Here is an 18,118-nt window from a genome sequence, read left to right as displayed (position 1 = left end):
AATGCATTACCAGTACATCGTCGCCTACAACTGTAGTTCGGTAAAGCAGCCAAATGGTATTACAGTAACTGGAGGGTTTGTATTGGGTTTCAATCATCAAGAGGATAATATGTTTTTTCTAACCAAATCTATTATAATTATAATACATGATTGATTACTGCATTTATTCAAATAAACACCCCAGGGGGCTTTTTGTTGAGAAGGGTTTCTGAGTGGGCATTTATTTGAGGAAGGCATTTAATCGAGGGAGGCGTTTATTTTTGTTTTGGTGTAAATTGGGTTCGGATACTCACCTCACTGTAAATGTGCAGCTACAATGCAATAATTCAAATTGGGGCATTTATTCAAATAAATTACGGTAATCGATTATTAATCAATAAATTAAATACTAAATAATCATTAAATAAATTCATTCATAAAATTAATTATTTTTGTAACTGTATAAGTAACTGTATGATTTCAATCACAGAACTATCAATTTCAGTAGATTCAGTGGTAATTAAAATAATTAATTACTATTAATTATCCCAAAAGTACTTCTGAAAGTCTGTTTATCTCAAATTAAAGGAAATGAGAATGATTAATTAAATTAATTAGCAGTGTGACAATGATTAATGATTATTTTTGAGTGCCAAACACAAAACCTTTTATTAAGGAGACAAGTGAACAAATGGTTCCCCATGGTCAACACGGTAGAACTCATTTCCATGAACGACTGACATCACAATCCAAACAGTTCTTCTCAGAAACAAACACCATCAACTGAGATTTACAGCATATGCCACAAGCATATAATAATAACAAGCCCGTAGCCAGGATTTTGGTAGGGGGGTTCTTTTTAACACGGAAAGGGCACTTGCGAGCACCAATGGCTGGGGCCAGGGGGCCGCCAAGGGCCCCGGGAGGTCCAGGGCCAAAACCTTGGTGGGGTCCAGCATTCTAAGCATTTACAGGTGTTATTTAATTGATTTGAGAGGCCATACATTAAAATATATATATATATTAAAGAGGTAATTTTTTGAGTTGGGAAAAGATAAAAAACAAAAAAAAAACTACTTTTAGTACTACAGTATTGGTAATTTAACAACAGTAGCATGATACAAACTCCAAAGAATCCAGTATGGTTTATTCTTTATTTTTTGTTCATATAGCATGAAGTTGTATCATACTATACTCACTTAAGACAATCAATAACAAAAAGAACCGAGACAAATTTGTATGGTTGGTTGTAGCGTATTATAATCATATGTATATATATATATACACAGGTGAAACTATCCCCCACCGGACACCATCCTGGTTATTTCTGAGTCAAGGTTGAGGGGGCCTGAATTTTTAAGGTTACTAGGTAGGCCTAACAATCAGGTATTAAAATAGGACTTTTAATGATGATAGGCTCTAGGCTAGGCCTAAAGTGTAGGCTAGCCAGCCTTTGTTGAAAGGGCACTTCATGAAAAGGGGGTTCGTTCGAACCCAACGAACCTACCTGGCTATGGGCTTGATAATAATGATAATAACAGTGTTCGAAATAAGGAAAAACTTAAAGTTGTCCGGCGGACAACCTAGATGGAAACTTCGGTTGTCCGCAAATGTTTTTACTTGTCCGTACATTATCTGTTGCTTGCTTCATTTCTACCTTGCACTGTTTTCCCTCCTGCTTTTGTAGCACTGTCAGAGCATGGGTTTGGGTAATTTACACTGAATGTCTGTTGCCTCTTCTCCTTATCATAGGATTGGTCAGTAGCCCTTTTTCTCTCATTTCTCTCCACTCTTGAACTTGCTTTTTCCTTCAAACCCAGCCATTTCCTAAGATCGTCCGACATGACGAAGAGTTCAATGAAAAGTTTGAACGCCTTCCCATGCACACATCCATTCGCCGTGATACGCGAGTCAGTGCCTTGTTGTGAGGCCCGCCCATCGCGAGAGGGCACCTCATTTCAAGTCTCAGACCAAAACGCGAGAAAACATGTGATTCGACGAATCCAAAATGGCTGCGCCCGTGACAACAACGCAGTAAAGTTCGGGAGGCAAAAAACGATTACTTGAGGTGAGGTTTGGGTCCAAAATTTTTTGGTTGTCCCACGGACAAGTTGCCCTATAGTTCTGGTTGTCCGTGGGACATTTTGGTTGGCTGGGACAAGCGGACAAGCCTTATTTCGAACACTGAATAATGATAATAATAATAATAATAACAATAATAATAATAACAACAATTATCATTAGAATAAAGGCCTGTGGTTGATTTAAAGAATCTAATGAGATGATTTAAATAAAAATGATAAAACTACTGTATGATGTATACCGGTAATAATGACCAGACAATTGGTATGGCACCTATTTATGAGGTTATAATGGTGATAATGAAGAGATGATATGGATAACAGACATTGATGATTAAGGATAAGGATGGTGATGATGATAAAAGTTATGATGATGACGATAATGATGATGATGATGAAAATCATGATGATAATAACGAAGAGGAAAATTATGATGACGAAAATGATGATGATGATGATTAAAGTGATGGTGGTAGTAATGATTTTAAGTGATGACTTAGCTAAAGATAATGATCATTATCAAGATTGACAATTATGATAATTACAATGATGACGATAATTGACAATGATGATGATCATGATGATGAAGATAATGATTGATTGATAACTATGATGATCAGCCCTCCCGCCAGGATTTTTTTTAAAGAGTGGCGGAATTTCAAAAAATGTTGTCCACAAAATTTAAAGGGTGGTGTGCAGAATTTTAAAAGGGCGGATACATTTTTTGATACTACTTATGGTGTCGGACACAATGATTGAACAAGCATGATGATAATAACGAAGAGGAAAATTATGATGACGAAAATGATGATGATGATGATGATTAAAGTGATGGTGGTGGTAATGATTTTAAGTGATGACTTAGCTAAAGATAATGATCATTATCAAGATTGACAATTATGATAATTACAATGATGACGATAATTGACAATGATGATGATCATGATGATGAAGATAATGATTGATTGATAACTATGATGATCAGCCCTCCCACCAGGATTTTTTTTAAAGAGTGGCGGAATTTCAAAAAATGTTGTCCACAAAATTTAAAGGGTGGTGTGCAGAATTTTAAAAGGGCGGATACATTTTTTGATACTACTTATGGTGTCGGACACAATGATTGAACAAGCACTGTTCCCTAGGGGAACATTGTGGATCTGCCTGCAGTTCGACATTTTGGTATTTATTATTATAACGTTTTAAATAAAACATATTTAATACACATTTTTTTAGCGTGGTGCTAACATTTTAAGGGTGGTTCAATCTTCGCTTATTTTGCCCAAGCGTGGCGGTCATTTTGTTTTTTTCAACCCAAGTGTGGCGGTCCTGCCACGCTTAAGTATAGCTGATGATGATGACATTAATGATGACAACAATGGCGAAACGATAATGAAGGTGATGGTCTATATTTATGATAATACAGAAAACAATGTTTGACTTAATGAGGTGAGTTGATGATGATTGTAATACAGTAATCCCGACAATTAATGATGAATGTAGTTGCTAATTGAGACATTATCTTGAGGTTGTTTTTATGAATACTGAAACCACCATAAGAGTAAGTAGCCATGGTAACCTTAGTCTACTTAGTATGGTAGTCAATCCTAATCTAAAGCCAAGTCATGGATGCCACTGGCCTTAGAAGTTGTCATGGCAATTTGTACCTCCACATTCATAAAATAGTTTATATTCCACAGCACTTAACTTCAGTAACACGTCTGAGCCTAATTAACACCACTAGCATATACAACACTTTAGTTCTGAACTACCATTAAACCCAACATAAAAAGCATCATTAATTTTCATATTTCCTTTGTATAATTGGATTTGTACAGTATCCATATTGATTGATGGCAAAGTGCTGTTTCCTGGCATTCACACTTGTTCCAACCACTATCACGATTGTATATAAACAAAACAGCCATTGTTTATATACAAAATAATTTTCCTGACAATGTTCCTCATACGTACAGTATATAATACAGTATAAAAAGAGTTTCTAAATATAGATAGACATAGCATTGTGTTTGGATCCATTATTCTATATCTGGTCGTCATTAGATACAACTCTTCAGATAATATATTCTATAAGAATATCAGATTAAGGAAAAATGCTGAAGTGTCATTGATGTGTTGTATTTGCCATTTACTGTATACAAAATAGTGTTTACTACCAATAATAGTGACTAGTTCTTAGATGAAAATTAATCTGGTACTGTATGTTAATTATGTATCAAGTGTAGCACGAATGGCAAAAAAATTATGAATTGTTTGAAATTCAACAATGCGATGGCACATCATAGTAACTATTGTAGCGCGCGCAGCCTGGTCGAAGATGACGTGTACATGTGTTTTAGAATTTCTGATTGGTCAAAAGAACAATGTCTGCGATGACAGATTTCTAGGAGATTTCACACTCTAGACAAATGCCTCGCATTATACCCCATTCAGACTAGCATCGCATTGCGATCGGTTGTAGCAATTGCGACACCCAATCGCAAAGTAAAATCATGTGTGAAAGCTCACCAATAGTAGTCGATATGTAATCGATATCGCAATTGTTACCCGTTGCGATTGGGCGCTACAATCTTTATTACTCCCGATTACCACGGAATCTGATCGCAACGAATCACAACCGATCGCAAGAGAGTGTATAGTCTGAATAGGGTATTAAAGTCAAACTATTCCCGAGTACTAGCTATCTCAGAACTAAAACTCGTTTGTGTAGGCCAGGGTGCACCCCTCCCCCATGATGGAAAATGAGTTCCAAATATAAAGTAGGTTAAAAAACGAAATATGACTATTAAGTTTTCATTAGAATTGGGATCATTTCTGCATGCTCGATTTTCATACCCTACAGACCAAAACCAACCTACACCCCTTGAAACTCAGTAATGTCAATGTTGTCTCACTTAATTTACCTGAGCTTCATTCCGGGTCTTGAATTCTTTCCTTCTCACGAAAAACAACATATCATCGCCCTGGTCGTCCGCCTTCTCCAAGAAATGTTCCGCAAATATCTTTGTCCAGAAGCAGTTGACATCCATTAATATATAACCCCCTGAAGAAAAATATAATTAAACATAATCTTAGTATTTCTTGAAGGTTTTTGAGGTAAAATGACTGGTTGATTGTCTAAGGCAATTAACTATTGGTTTTAAATCTCAAGAAACATTCTTACTTATTCTTCTTATTCTTATTCTTTATTGCCAATAATCAAATACACAGCTAGGTGGAAGGGCCTGGTCTCTAAGTAAGCTTATGTCAGAGAGCCACTCCCATCCAGTAATTACCAAACAATATATCATAAAATTTATATAAACAGTACACAACACATGTATACATTAGGGCAAAAATACTAATAAAAAGAAAGTCAGTAAAATTTTTTTAAAAACAGCAGCAAGGAATACAATTTTTTTTAAAATACAAAACAAATGTTTTAAATGCCAATAGATGTTAAAGAATATGTGCCAAAATTAAAAACATAATCCTAATAATATTCAATATTATATATATATATTTTTTTGGTTACTATTAAAACTAGGTTCATGTGTAAGTAAAACAATGTTTTTTTAGTAAAAAGACTATCAATTGGCATAAGATATGTTCAGAATTTGTATACGGTACCATAACAAAGCAACATAAATATATAGACAAAAAAATACGTAGAGTATATTTTGTGGAATTCTTAATAGCAAATTCATCAAAACTTAATATTTGCTTCATATTTATCCAATTGAAACCAAATGAAGTTAGCCTCCAACATTAAATTATTCTTTTGATTTTTCAATATTTTCTTAAATTTGTAAGAGTTGACCATTTCTCGATAGAAGGGTACACCAAACACTTCACAATGTTGCCAACTCAATCAACAAATTAAGACACAAAAAAGTTCATAACAAATACAATGAAGAAATAACATGCTAATTGTGTATCTGTGTTAACAAGTAAAATTTTAAAATGAAAACATTTCTATAAATACCAACACTATTTGACATATAATTCAATTAATGTTCATTTGCATTTTAAACTACTAGTACTACCTTAGGGAGATATTATTCTGAATTACGCCTACTTACAAAAGCGCAGTGCTAATAATATTATGCACTAAATGCCCCATTCCCTGAATATTTCAGTTGTTTAGAAAAAGTTGATTTTCCGTATATCAAAGATTTATAATACAAAATTGGCTAGTTTAACTGAATTTAGACATGAGTAAACATGAAAAAATGTAAAATAAGACTGAAATTTGATTTTTTTTGTGTTCCATTATTTTTTTATCTTTGATTTTGTGATAGGTCTGCGAAGAAATACAGTAGGCGCCGGAAACATTAACCTATCCAATACTGCTAGGCTAGGCCTAGCCTTACCTCAATTTATGTTCTGTTATCAGATATAAAAACGGCCGACATGATATTTTTTGTTGCTAGTATTGACACTTGAGAAATATTATATTCATTGGAATTATTTCAAATTTGTTAAAAAACAATTTTAACCGAGATTTTGACAATTAATCATATATCAGGCCTACTCGATCGACCGCAGTGTACGAGATGCGAAGTACAAAAACTAATCTCATTAGAGAGGGCGCACTTTATTGACTGTATAAAGTATACACAAAAATGAAAGCATTCCAGCAGATGCGATCTACAACCTCTGAATTTGCCTAGTAACAAAGAAGTCCTATGAGAAATAGTCTCAATTTCTCATTTTTTTATCCTTTTGCATACAACTAAAATGGGGCTTTAAAATATTTTGCGATCGTACTGTACACTAACTATATAACTAATACACCTATTCTACCTACAGTAATTCATTGCTTAGGCCTACAAACGCTGGTCTTTTGATACCTTGAGTTTTCCCTTAATAAAATCATTAAAGAAAATAAATTTAATTTTGAATTGAATGTTGTATTGTTCAATGATATACTGATCAATAATGCCTTTGTGGTGCTAATAAGTTAACAGTAAGCAACCACCCAGATACAGCTGAACTTCACATAAGGAATGACCCGCTTGTTCAGGAAGAGTGTTCACTTATGAGGAATGGTTGGTTAAGAGAGTAGCCACCATAGGTCTTTATGTTGACATGTACAGGAAATATTAAACAATAGTTTGCTGGATGTAGTGCAATCTTTTACTATAGGATGGGATCCTCACTAATACTAAACCCAGAAGATTGAAATAATAAAGTTTGCTAAAGGTAGAAAAAGGGTTAGGTAGAGAATGGAATGAGAAAATCCACTAACAGTAATAATAAGTGTACCTGAGTACTTTCATAATCGTGGGCCTTGATTCCCTCAGGACTTAAACAGTTAAAGAGACAACAGTTCATAGCTAACTTGCATTGTAGGCTAGCAGCAGCAGAATAGAACCAAAGATCTCTGCGGTTCAGTACACACACAGTAAATATGACCAATTCTGTGCCTTTCATTGGGTGATTGAGGCCCATGAATGAATTCATTGGGTGATTGAGGCCTATGAATGAATTCATTGTGTGATTGAGGCCTATGAATGAATTCACTGGAAGATTGAAGCGAATGAACGAATGAATGACACCAAACTAAGGCTGGTATGCCTTATTTTAAGTGGGTACCAAGCTCACAGTTATCATTTTTACTGGTATAAACATGCCTTTTCTGATTAGTATGCACTGAGATACTAACATGTAATGAATTATTCATTCTGTAATGTTTCTGAAGAAATAATATTATTAATATTAATGATCATGCAATATTAGTCAAATATTTCTGGCATTGCCCAAAGCCTTCTTAACTAGGTACACCCATGGGCAGATGGATTCTATTAATAGATAATGTTAATTTTATATTATTAGTTTTCAATATTTTAATAATAATAATATTTTTTAATCAAAACATTCTGAAAAGAATTAGTGCTCAATCTAAATAAAATACTTTAATTTTTTGAAATCTATAAATGCTTATTTCCTTTGCTAAAATAGATTTTTTTTAAATCAAATATTCACTAGAAGTTTAAATTACAGTAAAATTAAATTGTAAAATTAACTATACTAAATAAAGATGAATATTTGCAATTTAAAATAAAAAAACAAAAATATTCAATACAAACTGCAGTAGATAATTACCAGAACCACAAGCTCTGTGATTTGAATGTGTGGGTGCAGCCGGTTTATGGCTTACTGAATTACCCTTTTCATATTAAATTATACTATAAATACAACGGTATGGCATTTGACATAAATAATAAATTTATAAATGTAGATCAAAATAAATATCATTTAACTTAATATATATATTCTGAATTATGGCTGCTTACAACATAGTACTATACCACATACATAAAAAGAGTAAATTATTTAAAGGTGTACTATGAGTCAAAGACAGGAAAATACCTAAAAAACAAAACAAACAAACAAACAAAACTTAGAATCAAATAAATTATTAGCTTCCACTAAGAAACAGACAGAATTTATATTTTCCATTTTTTGACTGTCTGACAGTACATCTTTAAATACATATTTATAACAAAGAACATACAGTACAATAGGCCTACAAACTACAGTTAAAATGGCAATAACCGAAAGGGCAATAAACCAAAACGGCAATGACAAGTACCAAAAAGGCAACAGACCAAAACGGCAACATGTACAGATGATTTCGATCGCAATTCACAGTTGCAGTATAGAATGCTGATGTACATGTGAGTGGCTTATTTACATTTGTCAAGTATGATTGAATGTTTTTAAATGGGATTTTTTGTAGGACTATAGTCTATTTAGACAGTAGGAACCTGTTTGTCTTTGTCACTATGGTTGAATATACATAATATATATATTTTTTTTTTCACTATCATTATTTTTACAATTGTTATTGCTTTTATATTATATCAAAATTTCATTCATGTTAAAAAATAAGCTAAGAAAATAAGGTGTTTCTTTCATCACCATTCAGCATACAGTACTTTCATATTTTTACAAGTATTATTATTGTAAACATGATCATTTGCATTGTTCTGTAAGAGAAAGAGAAAAATATTACCAATTGGTGTTTAACAAACGGTATACCTGTACCGCCTTGCCTAGTTCAAATTCGCAGCCGGACCTTCGGCGCTCAATTTTGGCAGTTTTGACTTATCCAGTTTTGGTCCATTCCATTCTTATAAATATAGCGTTGCCATTTTCATTTATTATTGCTGTTTTGGTATGCTATATTACCATTACTAGAAAGTGTTAAAAAATGTGGAACTTAAATAAATCTGTATTCAAATAAAAAATGAAATGGTTGTGTTTTAACCCATTCAGTTACACTAATTTGCCGCCATGGGGGTGTGTCCGTAAAGCCAAAACTCAAAGTTGTCCTCTACTTAGGTACCTGGAATGACACGCTGTTGATCAGACTGAGTTCAGGCCCTCTGCAGTGCAGCAGACTATCTAGACTGGCCTAGGCCCTCTCGCTAGTGCATGAACTGCTGGGTACTTACCTAACTCTTCACATGTTGCACCACCTTTTTTATCCTTTTTCCGTTCAGAGATGATGTCAGATATCATTCGATGAAAGGAGCTCTGCCTTCGAGGCTTACGTCCAGGAGTTGCCATCTTTCTCATTGAGAGAAAAACCTGTGCCGATATATTCGGCTTACTAGCTGTGCAGTACCTTATTGTGAGCTTACCTCCAGTCTAGGATTGAGCTGAGCTCCAGCTACCAGTCAGGTCAAATCTAAAAGGTCAAGTTGGAACTTACTGCTCACAACTTGTTGGCCGCTGGTGGCGTCTATTCACGCTTCAGTATCAGTAGCTACTGTTAGAGTAGCCCTCTCGTTAGCTTCGTGGGCGATACTTACTGAAGTTTCATGAATAATTAAATAGCAATGGAACATTAAAAGCCAATGGAATTAATAATAATAATAATAATAATAATAATAATAATAATAATAATAATAATAATAATAAAAACAATTATAGTAATACTAGTTCTTGTATAGGCCTTTATATTATTTATGTTAAAAGTATATTTTTAGTATTTTTATAAATTTTGAATGGAGTCTTCGTGTGTATTTTATTAGCCTATATTCTATATTTATACGTTGTACTGTCAATATTGTGCCAATTCTCTTCGATAACAATATGAAACCTTTAATCTAACTGATAAATTAATAATAATAATAATAATAATAATAATAATAATTATAATAATAATAAAAACAACTTATAGTAATACTAGTTCTTGTATAGGCCTTTATATTATTTATGTTAAAAGTATATTTTTAGTATTTTTATAAATTTTGAATGGAGTCTTCGTGTGTATTTTATTAGCCTATATTCTATATGTATACGTTGTACTGTCAATATTGTGCCAATTCTCTTCGATAACAATATGAAACCTTTAATCAAACTGAAAGTTCTGATCTCTGGGCCGAGAAGCCCACCAGTCTATTTATTAATAGGTCCACGCTCTGAACATAATATTTACCAGAATGAGCTACTTTGCATTCCTTTCATTCACATATTATTGTTCGATATCATAATTAGAATTAATGACATTTTTAAATCTTAATTGCACAATAATGTAGAAAGTACAATCAACACAAAACAATAGACAAGTAGACAGCAGCAATGACAGCCTTTCGATATAGCCTTTTCCATGCAATAAAACCGCTAAAATATGTTACAATGGACCTTTCGGAGTCGTCGAACTTAACAACTGACCAATCAGAAGGCGGCCAGGAATACACGCGTATGTGCTCTGACAGTCATATGCCAGCTAATAATATTGTGTTGATCTCTTCAGTCAAACACTTTTTTACGAAATATATATTCATTATAAAAATTTTAAAATAAATGATGGAATAAAAAAAATTGTCAGAGCAAAACAGATGTGGATCCACAATAATTAGCCTAACACTATCATTAACTCATCAATATCATTACCATCACCATAATCATTATTGCTCTTAATGAAGATGGTTAAGACGTCCTCTGGCACCAAAAATCTCATGTTGTTTGGTAAACTTTTCAAATGAAGTTCTTTTATAGGCGTCAGTGTAAATTGTAAATGTTGGGGGTGGGGGGAGCGGGGATTATTTTTTAGAAATTCTTAACCATAGGCCTACATGCCAATTTTAATCAAAAATAGCTGTTTTGTAGCACCGTGATAGCCACTTTCTTATTCATTTTCTTCCTTCCTTTCTTCATTTTTTTTTTTTTTTTTTTTTTTTTGTAGGGTTATCCCCAGTGGCCTCCCTATATCTGCCCTTGGCGATAAACTTTATGGTTTAAGATGGCCCAAAATTGTGCTTTATTAGACCACAATACAAATTGGCAATCACAATATTAGTTCGGCCAACAAATATTTTCACCCCTAAAACCCCCACCCCCCACACACACCTGTCCCTCCTTTGGTGCACTGATTCAAAACATTCAACGCCCAATCACAAAGCACTAGAGTACAGCAGTAATGTATTCATTATCTTTATTTCAGAAAATGTTTCAAATCAACCTTGCCTAAAATTAAAAAAAGTTCACATTTTTAATGTAATGTAGAATGTACTTTGTAAAAATTGCCTTTATAAAATTTTCGAGTATAATTCAAATTTATTCAAAAACCTCCAAAAAGGAAAGATCACCAGAATAAAATGTAACAAAGCAAATAAAGAAAGCACAATACTTAAGCTTTGATCTTACCAGCTCTCTCCTGACACCGCCAGGTATACTAATGAAGCTGTCGCATCCTAGCACGTATGTGTTTAATGTATAATATATATTATATTGAACAATATGAAATAAATACTTAAAATTGATAAATATATAATAAAATATTGCTATTAATTGGAATATTTCACTTTAAAGAATTTCAATTAATTTCATCAAAGTATTTTTTTACTTCTAACAAATCTTCAAAAACACTTTGTGTTACATCTAGTCATTATTGTAAACAAATTATACATTTCAGTTATGTCACTAATGATTAATATGCATAATTACAATGTTGATCTTTGCAGTGGCCAATTCAAGAGGGAAAAGCCAGGCTGTACCCCCCCCCCATCCCCGAACCTCAAATTTTCCAAAATCATAAAAAAATAGAGAAAAAAAATAATATTCATATTTAAGTCTGAGAGTGCCATTCCCAGCCACATTGAGGTGCCATAATACAATGGTCATATTCAGGTGGGAGTACCCTTCATCTGTGAAGGTCCCTCCCTGGATCCCCCTCTATTTCAAATTCCTTGGATCTGCCATTGTTTTGTTACCAAAAGCAAATATAAATTCAAGATAGTTTACTACATCAATTGCAATTTGACTTTACCTTAATGAATATTACAGTAAACCAAACAAAGTGAAGATAAATTAATGAAGATTTGTATAAATAAAATTAAAATTGATCTAATGACGAATGGTGCAAACCAATCAAACTCAATAACGAAACATAGTTAATGTTTTTTGGTCAATCAAACATGAGAACTGTAAAATTTCAAAAATATATAAATGAAAAATTAATTTATCCTTGGTATAATTAAAAGTATTGAAGAATAATGTAAATCAATCAAAGTGGGACTAAACTATTAACAATACAGTAAATCAATTAAAATGAAGGTAAAAAATAAACCGGTCACAAATATACTTAAGAATATCAAACTATTTATACTCATTACCACATGATGAAAATGATGCCAATACCATAGTTCCTCGGGTATAATCCCAGCCCATATTTTATGCCTAATTTTACATACTAGCCTTTCCTCAGGCAAAAGCCCAGCAGGCTATAATTTGAATGTGTATCTAGGCTGAAATTTACAAATACTCAAAAAGAAAATTGAATATTGTTTTTAAATTAGGCATGCAGGGCTAAAAAATCAACTTTTGATTGAAATTGGGATTCCCTGGGTATAACCCACCCCCAAAATTTTATGTTCAAGCAGGAGGTGGGAGGGGGCTAGTACTAGAGCAACTACAGTAAAGTAATTCAATTATACTAATGTCAAAACCCAATTAGAAAAAACTAAATTAATACACAATGTTTTTTGACTAACTGCAGTAAGCAGGCACAGTTCAAACTGAAGCTCAGGGAAATACCCCACTTTTCTTCAAACCTCACCCCTACTGCTAAGCAAATGAGCTGCTCAAGCCTCAATACTTATATTTATGTTTCTTAAGCTTTTTGACTTTATGTTTTTTGCCATGATGTTTATAACCTGAGTCACTGTCAGAAGAACTGCTACTACTGCTACTGCTGCTGCTGCTGCTTGAGCTGGAACTGCTGTGTTTTTTGGACTTTTTCTTCACTTTCTTAACCTGAAAAAAATGAAAACTTAAATTATTCAGAAAAGCAATATTATTTATCCAATTTTAAGAGGATCAAAAAACAAACACCAGCAAATTATTCACTATTTTCTACAATTGAAGCCCTGGGCTACTTTTTTTCCCTTTTTTTTTTTTGCTAACTTTAGATGGGCTTCTTTACGAGGCTACCTATGCAAAGTAAAGAGGGGGTGGGGGGCTTCTTTTCAAAATGAATGCTGTGAATTTTGGGAATTTGTATTATAAAAAAATAAATACGACCACTGTAACATGAATCTGTGTCATGGAGTATATTTAACTGACATTAAATCACCTAAACTACTGTATAAACCAAACTTGTTTAAACTTTTAGCAGAAAACATTTCTTTAAAGTTATTTTTTTATTTCAAACTTGTTAACAAACACTGCAAAACTGAATCTACAGAAGATACTACTGTACTTCAATTGATTTGTTCCCACTCCAGCTTCACACAAGCAAGCTCCATGCACATTCTATAACTATTATTATTTTTTTGCCGTGGGAAATGTGCATCACAAGGATGTGTCGTTTTATGGGTGCCTGAACCTGTTGAAAAGCCCTCTCAATGGACTTTTCTGTTTTTTTTGTTTCTGTTTTCAGTTTAAACCCAAATAAAATAAAAATAAAATAAAAGAATACAACTGTAGAATGGTTACCTTGTGTCCTTTTACACCTGTTGGATGTGGAGGATACCCAGTCTGCGGAAATACAAGAATATTAAATTATAAAAAATGCTAGAGCCTTATATTATTATTTTTCATAAATTTTATTTTGTGTAGGAGTGTTAAAGAAACTTTTATGTGCTATATGTGGAAATAAATGCTTCTTATATAAATTAATTATAATGAGTAGTATACAGTATTATTATTATTATTATAATTATTATTAATATTATTATTATTAATATCATTATTATTATTTTTATTATTGTTATTATTACTACTGTATATCACTGTCATCATTGCTGTAGTATTAAATAAAAAAGTCACAGTTATCAATATCAGAATTAAACCCAAAACTTAGCATGTAGTTCTATGCAAAAAATAGTGCCATCATTTTGAAACTCACTACTTGAGCCATGCCAGCGGTGTAGCCATAACCAGGTACTGGTGCAGCCTATGTAAAATAACAAATATGTTTGAATTGCAGTATTGCTCCACATTATAGAGAACAAATGGCAGATTTAGTTGAATTATGTTCTTTGAATTCTTGGTGATTTATTTAAAGTAATTCATGAAAAGCTACCTTTCTTTTTTTTTTCAGAAGTTTTCTTCAGAATGAGGAGCATCTTTCTACAGCTAGTGTAATATTTAAGGGATTGGGAAGTTGGTGGGGTGGCAGAAATGCACGCACACCAGAAAAAATTACACTAAATTAAAAAAAAAAAAATCACCTCATACGACCTTACTAACCCAGCTAAACTGCTCTCCACTCCCAATTAAACCTCTTGTCCCCCGATTAGTCCCAATAATAATATATAAGATAAGGCACCAGCAGCTTTGTTTGCTTTTACCTCTTGTCTTTAGAATTTAAAGCCTAATATCTGAAAATGTTTATAATGAACACTTAACACTTACACCTGCGTGTGGAGGGTATGCTGTATTTTGTGGTGGAGGATAAGCAGCGTCTGGTGGTGGGACGTACACAGCTGGGGCAGGAGGATAGCTACTTTGCTGCTGTGGATAACTGCCTGGATATTGTTGAAAACCACCTGGTTGTTGAGAATAGCCACCTGGTTGCTGTGGGTAACCACTTGGTTGTTGTGGTGGATAGCCAGGTTGCTGTGGGTAACCTGGTTGCTGTGGGTAACCCCCTGGTTGCTGTGGATATCCGCTCATGTCTGCAAAATAAGAACATCAAGGTGCTTTCTTTATAACAATAACAAGTACTGAACATTGGATGAACATAACTTTTAACTTTGCTTAACTGAAATAATTTTTAAGTCGATCATATTTTACACACTACACTGTTGTGTTTTCCATTAACTAACAATCTGTAAAGTCAAATTTTAGTCGAACAATTTTTCAATGACATTTTGGATTAGATTTTAACAAATTCAAATCTATTATTAATTAGGCCTTGGTTAGCCTGTGCCTCACTGTGACAAACTACAGTACTTTACAGCCCCAATAATGGCAATAATTTTGCCGGGAATGGGGATTTAAAAGATTGCATTCCACTACTTTCAGAACTACATCTGTAATTGTTGTAGGTTAGTTATACACAAAAGCTTTCAATTAATATATTAATGTATGGAGTTCTTTGAATATATACATTTTTTTCTGAAATTGTATTATTCCTAGCCAGAATCGTGTAGAATCCAGGTCATTTTGGCCTTGAGTTGATTCAACCAGGTTGTTTTGGGCCAAAATGACCCGGGTCAGAAGTAACAGATCATTTTAGTCGCATGTTGTTTTTGCAGCTAGATAGATAATTTCATTTATCAACAACAACAAAAATGAAACATTTTTTTCAGATCTACGTTGTACCGCCAGCATTCCTTTAACATGCAAACCTTCAAACAATATTTCATCATTATGTTGTCTCTCCTATAGTATTAGAAATATTAGCTGTAAATACCAACCTAATCTAAATTGCAAATATTGTCTGAAATATGGATCCATCAGGGGCGGATCCAGAGATGTTAAAAATCCACCATGTCTATATACAATAAATAAAATATTAAAGCTTAAAAAAAAAACTTTCATAATTAAAAAAAAAATCAGAACCATAGCAGGCGAAAGGTGAACACACATGCACATTCACTGTTATGGCATGTGCTTGCACCTAAAAATAGCCAGTTGTCTAATTTTATCATCTGACCTACTTCTGTCTTGGCAGTAGTGTGCCCACATTCCTGAGGGCAGCATACAAAAGATCAAGAGTACCGTAGGAACATAATTGTTGGAATGTTTCTTTCCTCAAATTATACTCTAGTTAATAATTTCTTTAGTTAATTTCTATGCAATGATTGATTTTGGCGGTCTTATGAATATATATACTATAATGAACTGTAATATTAATAAACTACTGCTAAAAATATTTATTAATAAACTAATAATGTTGCAGTAATGTAGCCTAAGTTTCATGTTTAACGGTTTAAGCAGGAGTGGATCCAGGATTTGAAAGAGGGGGTTCAAAATGTTTCCAAAAAACCCAAGACGAAAGGGGGGTCCTCCCCCTTTTGATTCCTAGATGGCCGGAAATAAGCTTTGCCGACTTCTGAGGAGTCTTTTAATGACTTTCAAGTTCTTCAAAATTCAAGGTTTTCACCTTCTTGAAAAAGGTCAGGAAATGTTATCTCAAATCAAAAAAATAGGCAATATATTATTATATTCCAACAATATTGAATAGTTAGATTTTCTTTTACAGTTCCATGATCCGATAGGCCTGAAGAACGCACTTTCGTACATAAATTATTACAACGTCGAACCAAAAACAGTGTGTATAATTTATTAAATTGAAGACTAGTTGGGCTAAGCTTTGTCTGATCTGCGAACATATTATGCCTATGTAGGTTAGCATGACTTTTGTATGCCAGGACCCAGTAGTATTTTGTTAAGTTTCTTCACGAAGGAGGGGTTCGTCTGTGTGTTAGCATGACTTTTGTATGCCAGGACCCAGTAGTATTTTGTTAAGTTTCTTCACGAAGGAGGGGTTCGTCTGTGTGTTAGCATGACTTTTGTATGCCAGGACCCAGTTGTATTTTGTTAAGTTTCTTCACGAAGGAGGGGTTCGTCTGTGTGTTAGCATGACTTTTGTATGCCAGGACCCAGTAGTATTTTGTTAAGTTTCTTCACGAAGGAGGGGTTCCCCTGGATCCACCACATGGTTTAAGGGTATACTGCTTAGCCACCATGTTCTATTAATTAAAGTATTCTTGGTCACTCCATACACAGCCAGGCCGATACGCATAACAAAAGACTGTAACCGAAATGATTGGAACAACTCAAGGCTGAAACATGCTCTGGAGACTGGGATGAAACGAGTCGGGCTGAAACAACCAGGAGCCGACTGGACTCAGGGCTGAAATTACCCTACACCATTCTGTATGTAGACATACTATCAGAAGCAGAATGCTTGCAGCTATTGCAGTTCCTGCTCAGCTAGCCCACACTAACTAATAGACCCAAGTCCTAGCCTAGCTAGCCCGCACACACAACAGGCTCTAGGCCTAGTTAGGGCCTGCCCTACTACAAGGCCTATAGGCCCACTATATAGGCTATAGGCCTAGGCTAAATAGGCCTAGCCTAGGCCAGGGTAGGCTGGCCCTAGGGCCTAGGCGGCCTTTAGCTAGGCATAGGCCCTTGTTAGGCCTGGCCTAAATAGTACTATTAGTAGGCATAGGGCCGTTAGTCTAGGCATGATGACCACTTTCAAACAGTACCAAAGGGCCTAGTTTAATCCCTGGCTATAGTTCATTAGGCCTAGGCCTACCTCCTTCTGATGTCACGCCCAAACCACCTTTGGTCTTGGCTACTCGCCGTGCCGCCGTAGCACTAAGCATACACGGTCGTCGGCCGTGCTTCGTATGAATAGATAGATAAATGTAGAGTCCCCCTAAAGTTCTACAAAACTAGTTGCTACGGAAATTTTGCCTAGGCTTAGGCCAATTAAAATTTATTATTAGTTTCACGTCCGGAATTTGAATTTTTTAAATTTTTTATTTGCTATTTTTTTTATGAAAGAAAATGGCGGTATGTAAATTTCACGGCATTCAATAATTGAATAAAAAACAACCACTTTGTATTGTAACATTTTTATT

At 34.0% G+C, this 18,118-nt stretch overlaps 2 protein-coding genes across 5 annotated transcripts in view; both read right to left on the bottom strand.

Moving 5' to 3' along the window:
* The window catches only part of LOC117108258 (uncharacterized protein KIAA0930 homolog), a 30,511-nt gene extending 20,778 nt beyond the window's left edge, over positions 1-9,733 (bottom strand). For both annotated transcript variants that reach the window (XM_033250229.1, XM_033250230.1), the window contains exons 1-2: positions 9,521-9,733; positions 4,982-5,121 (exon numbers count right to left, since the gene is read on the bottom strand). In XM_033250229.1, coding sequence (XP_033106120.1) covers positions 4,982-5,121; positions 9,521-9,644 — 264 coding nt within the window. In that variant the 5' untranslated portion in view covers positions 9,645-9,733. The remainder of the gene's footprint in view (positions 1-4,981; positions 5,122-9,520) is intronic.
* Positions 9,734-11,493: 1,760 nt separating this feature from the next.
* Positions 11,494-17,908, bottom strand: LOC117108280 (annexin A7-like). Of its 3 annotated transcripts, none has more exons than XM_033250255.1 (5): positions 17,791-17,908; positions 14,931-15,193; positions 14,422-14,469; positions 14,010-14,051; positions 11,616-13,328 (listed from the first exon to the last, which is right to left on the bottom strand). In XM_033250255.1, exons 1-5 carry the CDS (start codon positions 17,858-17,860, stop codon positions 13,164-13,166), a joined length of 588 nt encoding a protein of 195 aa, XP_033106146.1. In that variant the 5' UTR covers positions 17,861-17,908; the 3' UTR covers positions 11,616-13,163. The 3 variants fall into 3 exon arrangements, with proteins under 3 accessions (XP_033106147.1, XP_033106146.1, XP_033106148.1); XM_033250257.1 differs by having other exon boundaries at positions 17,741-17,818; XM_033250256.1 differs by lacking the exon at positions 14,422-14,469 and having other exon boundaries at positions 11,494-13,328.
* Between the last annotated feature and the right edge of the window lie 210 nt (positions 17,909-18,118).

This window comes from Anneissia japonica, unplaced genomic scaffold, assembly GCF_011630105.1.
Source record: "Anneissia japonica isolate Jap-2015-1 unplaced genomic scaffold, ASM1163010v1 scaffold456_len727751_cov192, whole genome shotgun sequence".
In the NCBI taxonomy this organism is placed as follows: domain Eukaryota; kingdom Metazoa; phylum Echinodermata; class Crinoidea; order Comatulida; family Comatulidae; genus Anneissia; species Anneissia japonica.
Note: the sequence above shows the minus strand (reverse complement) of the source record. Positions and strands in the feature narration are given on the sequence as shown.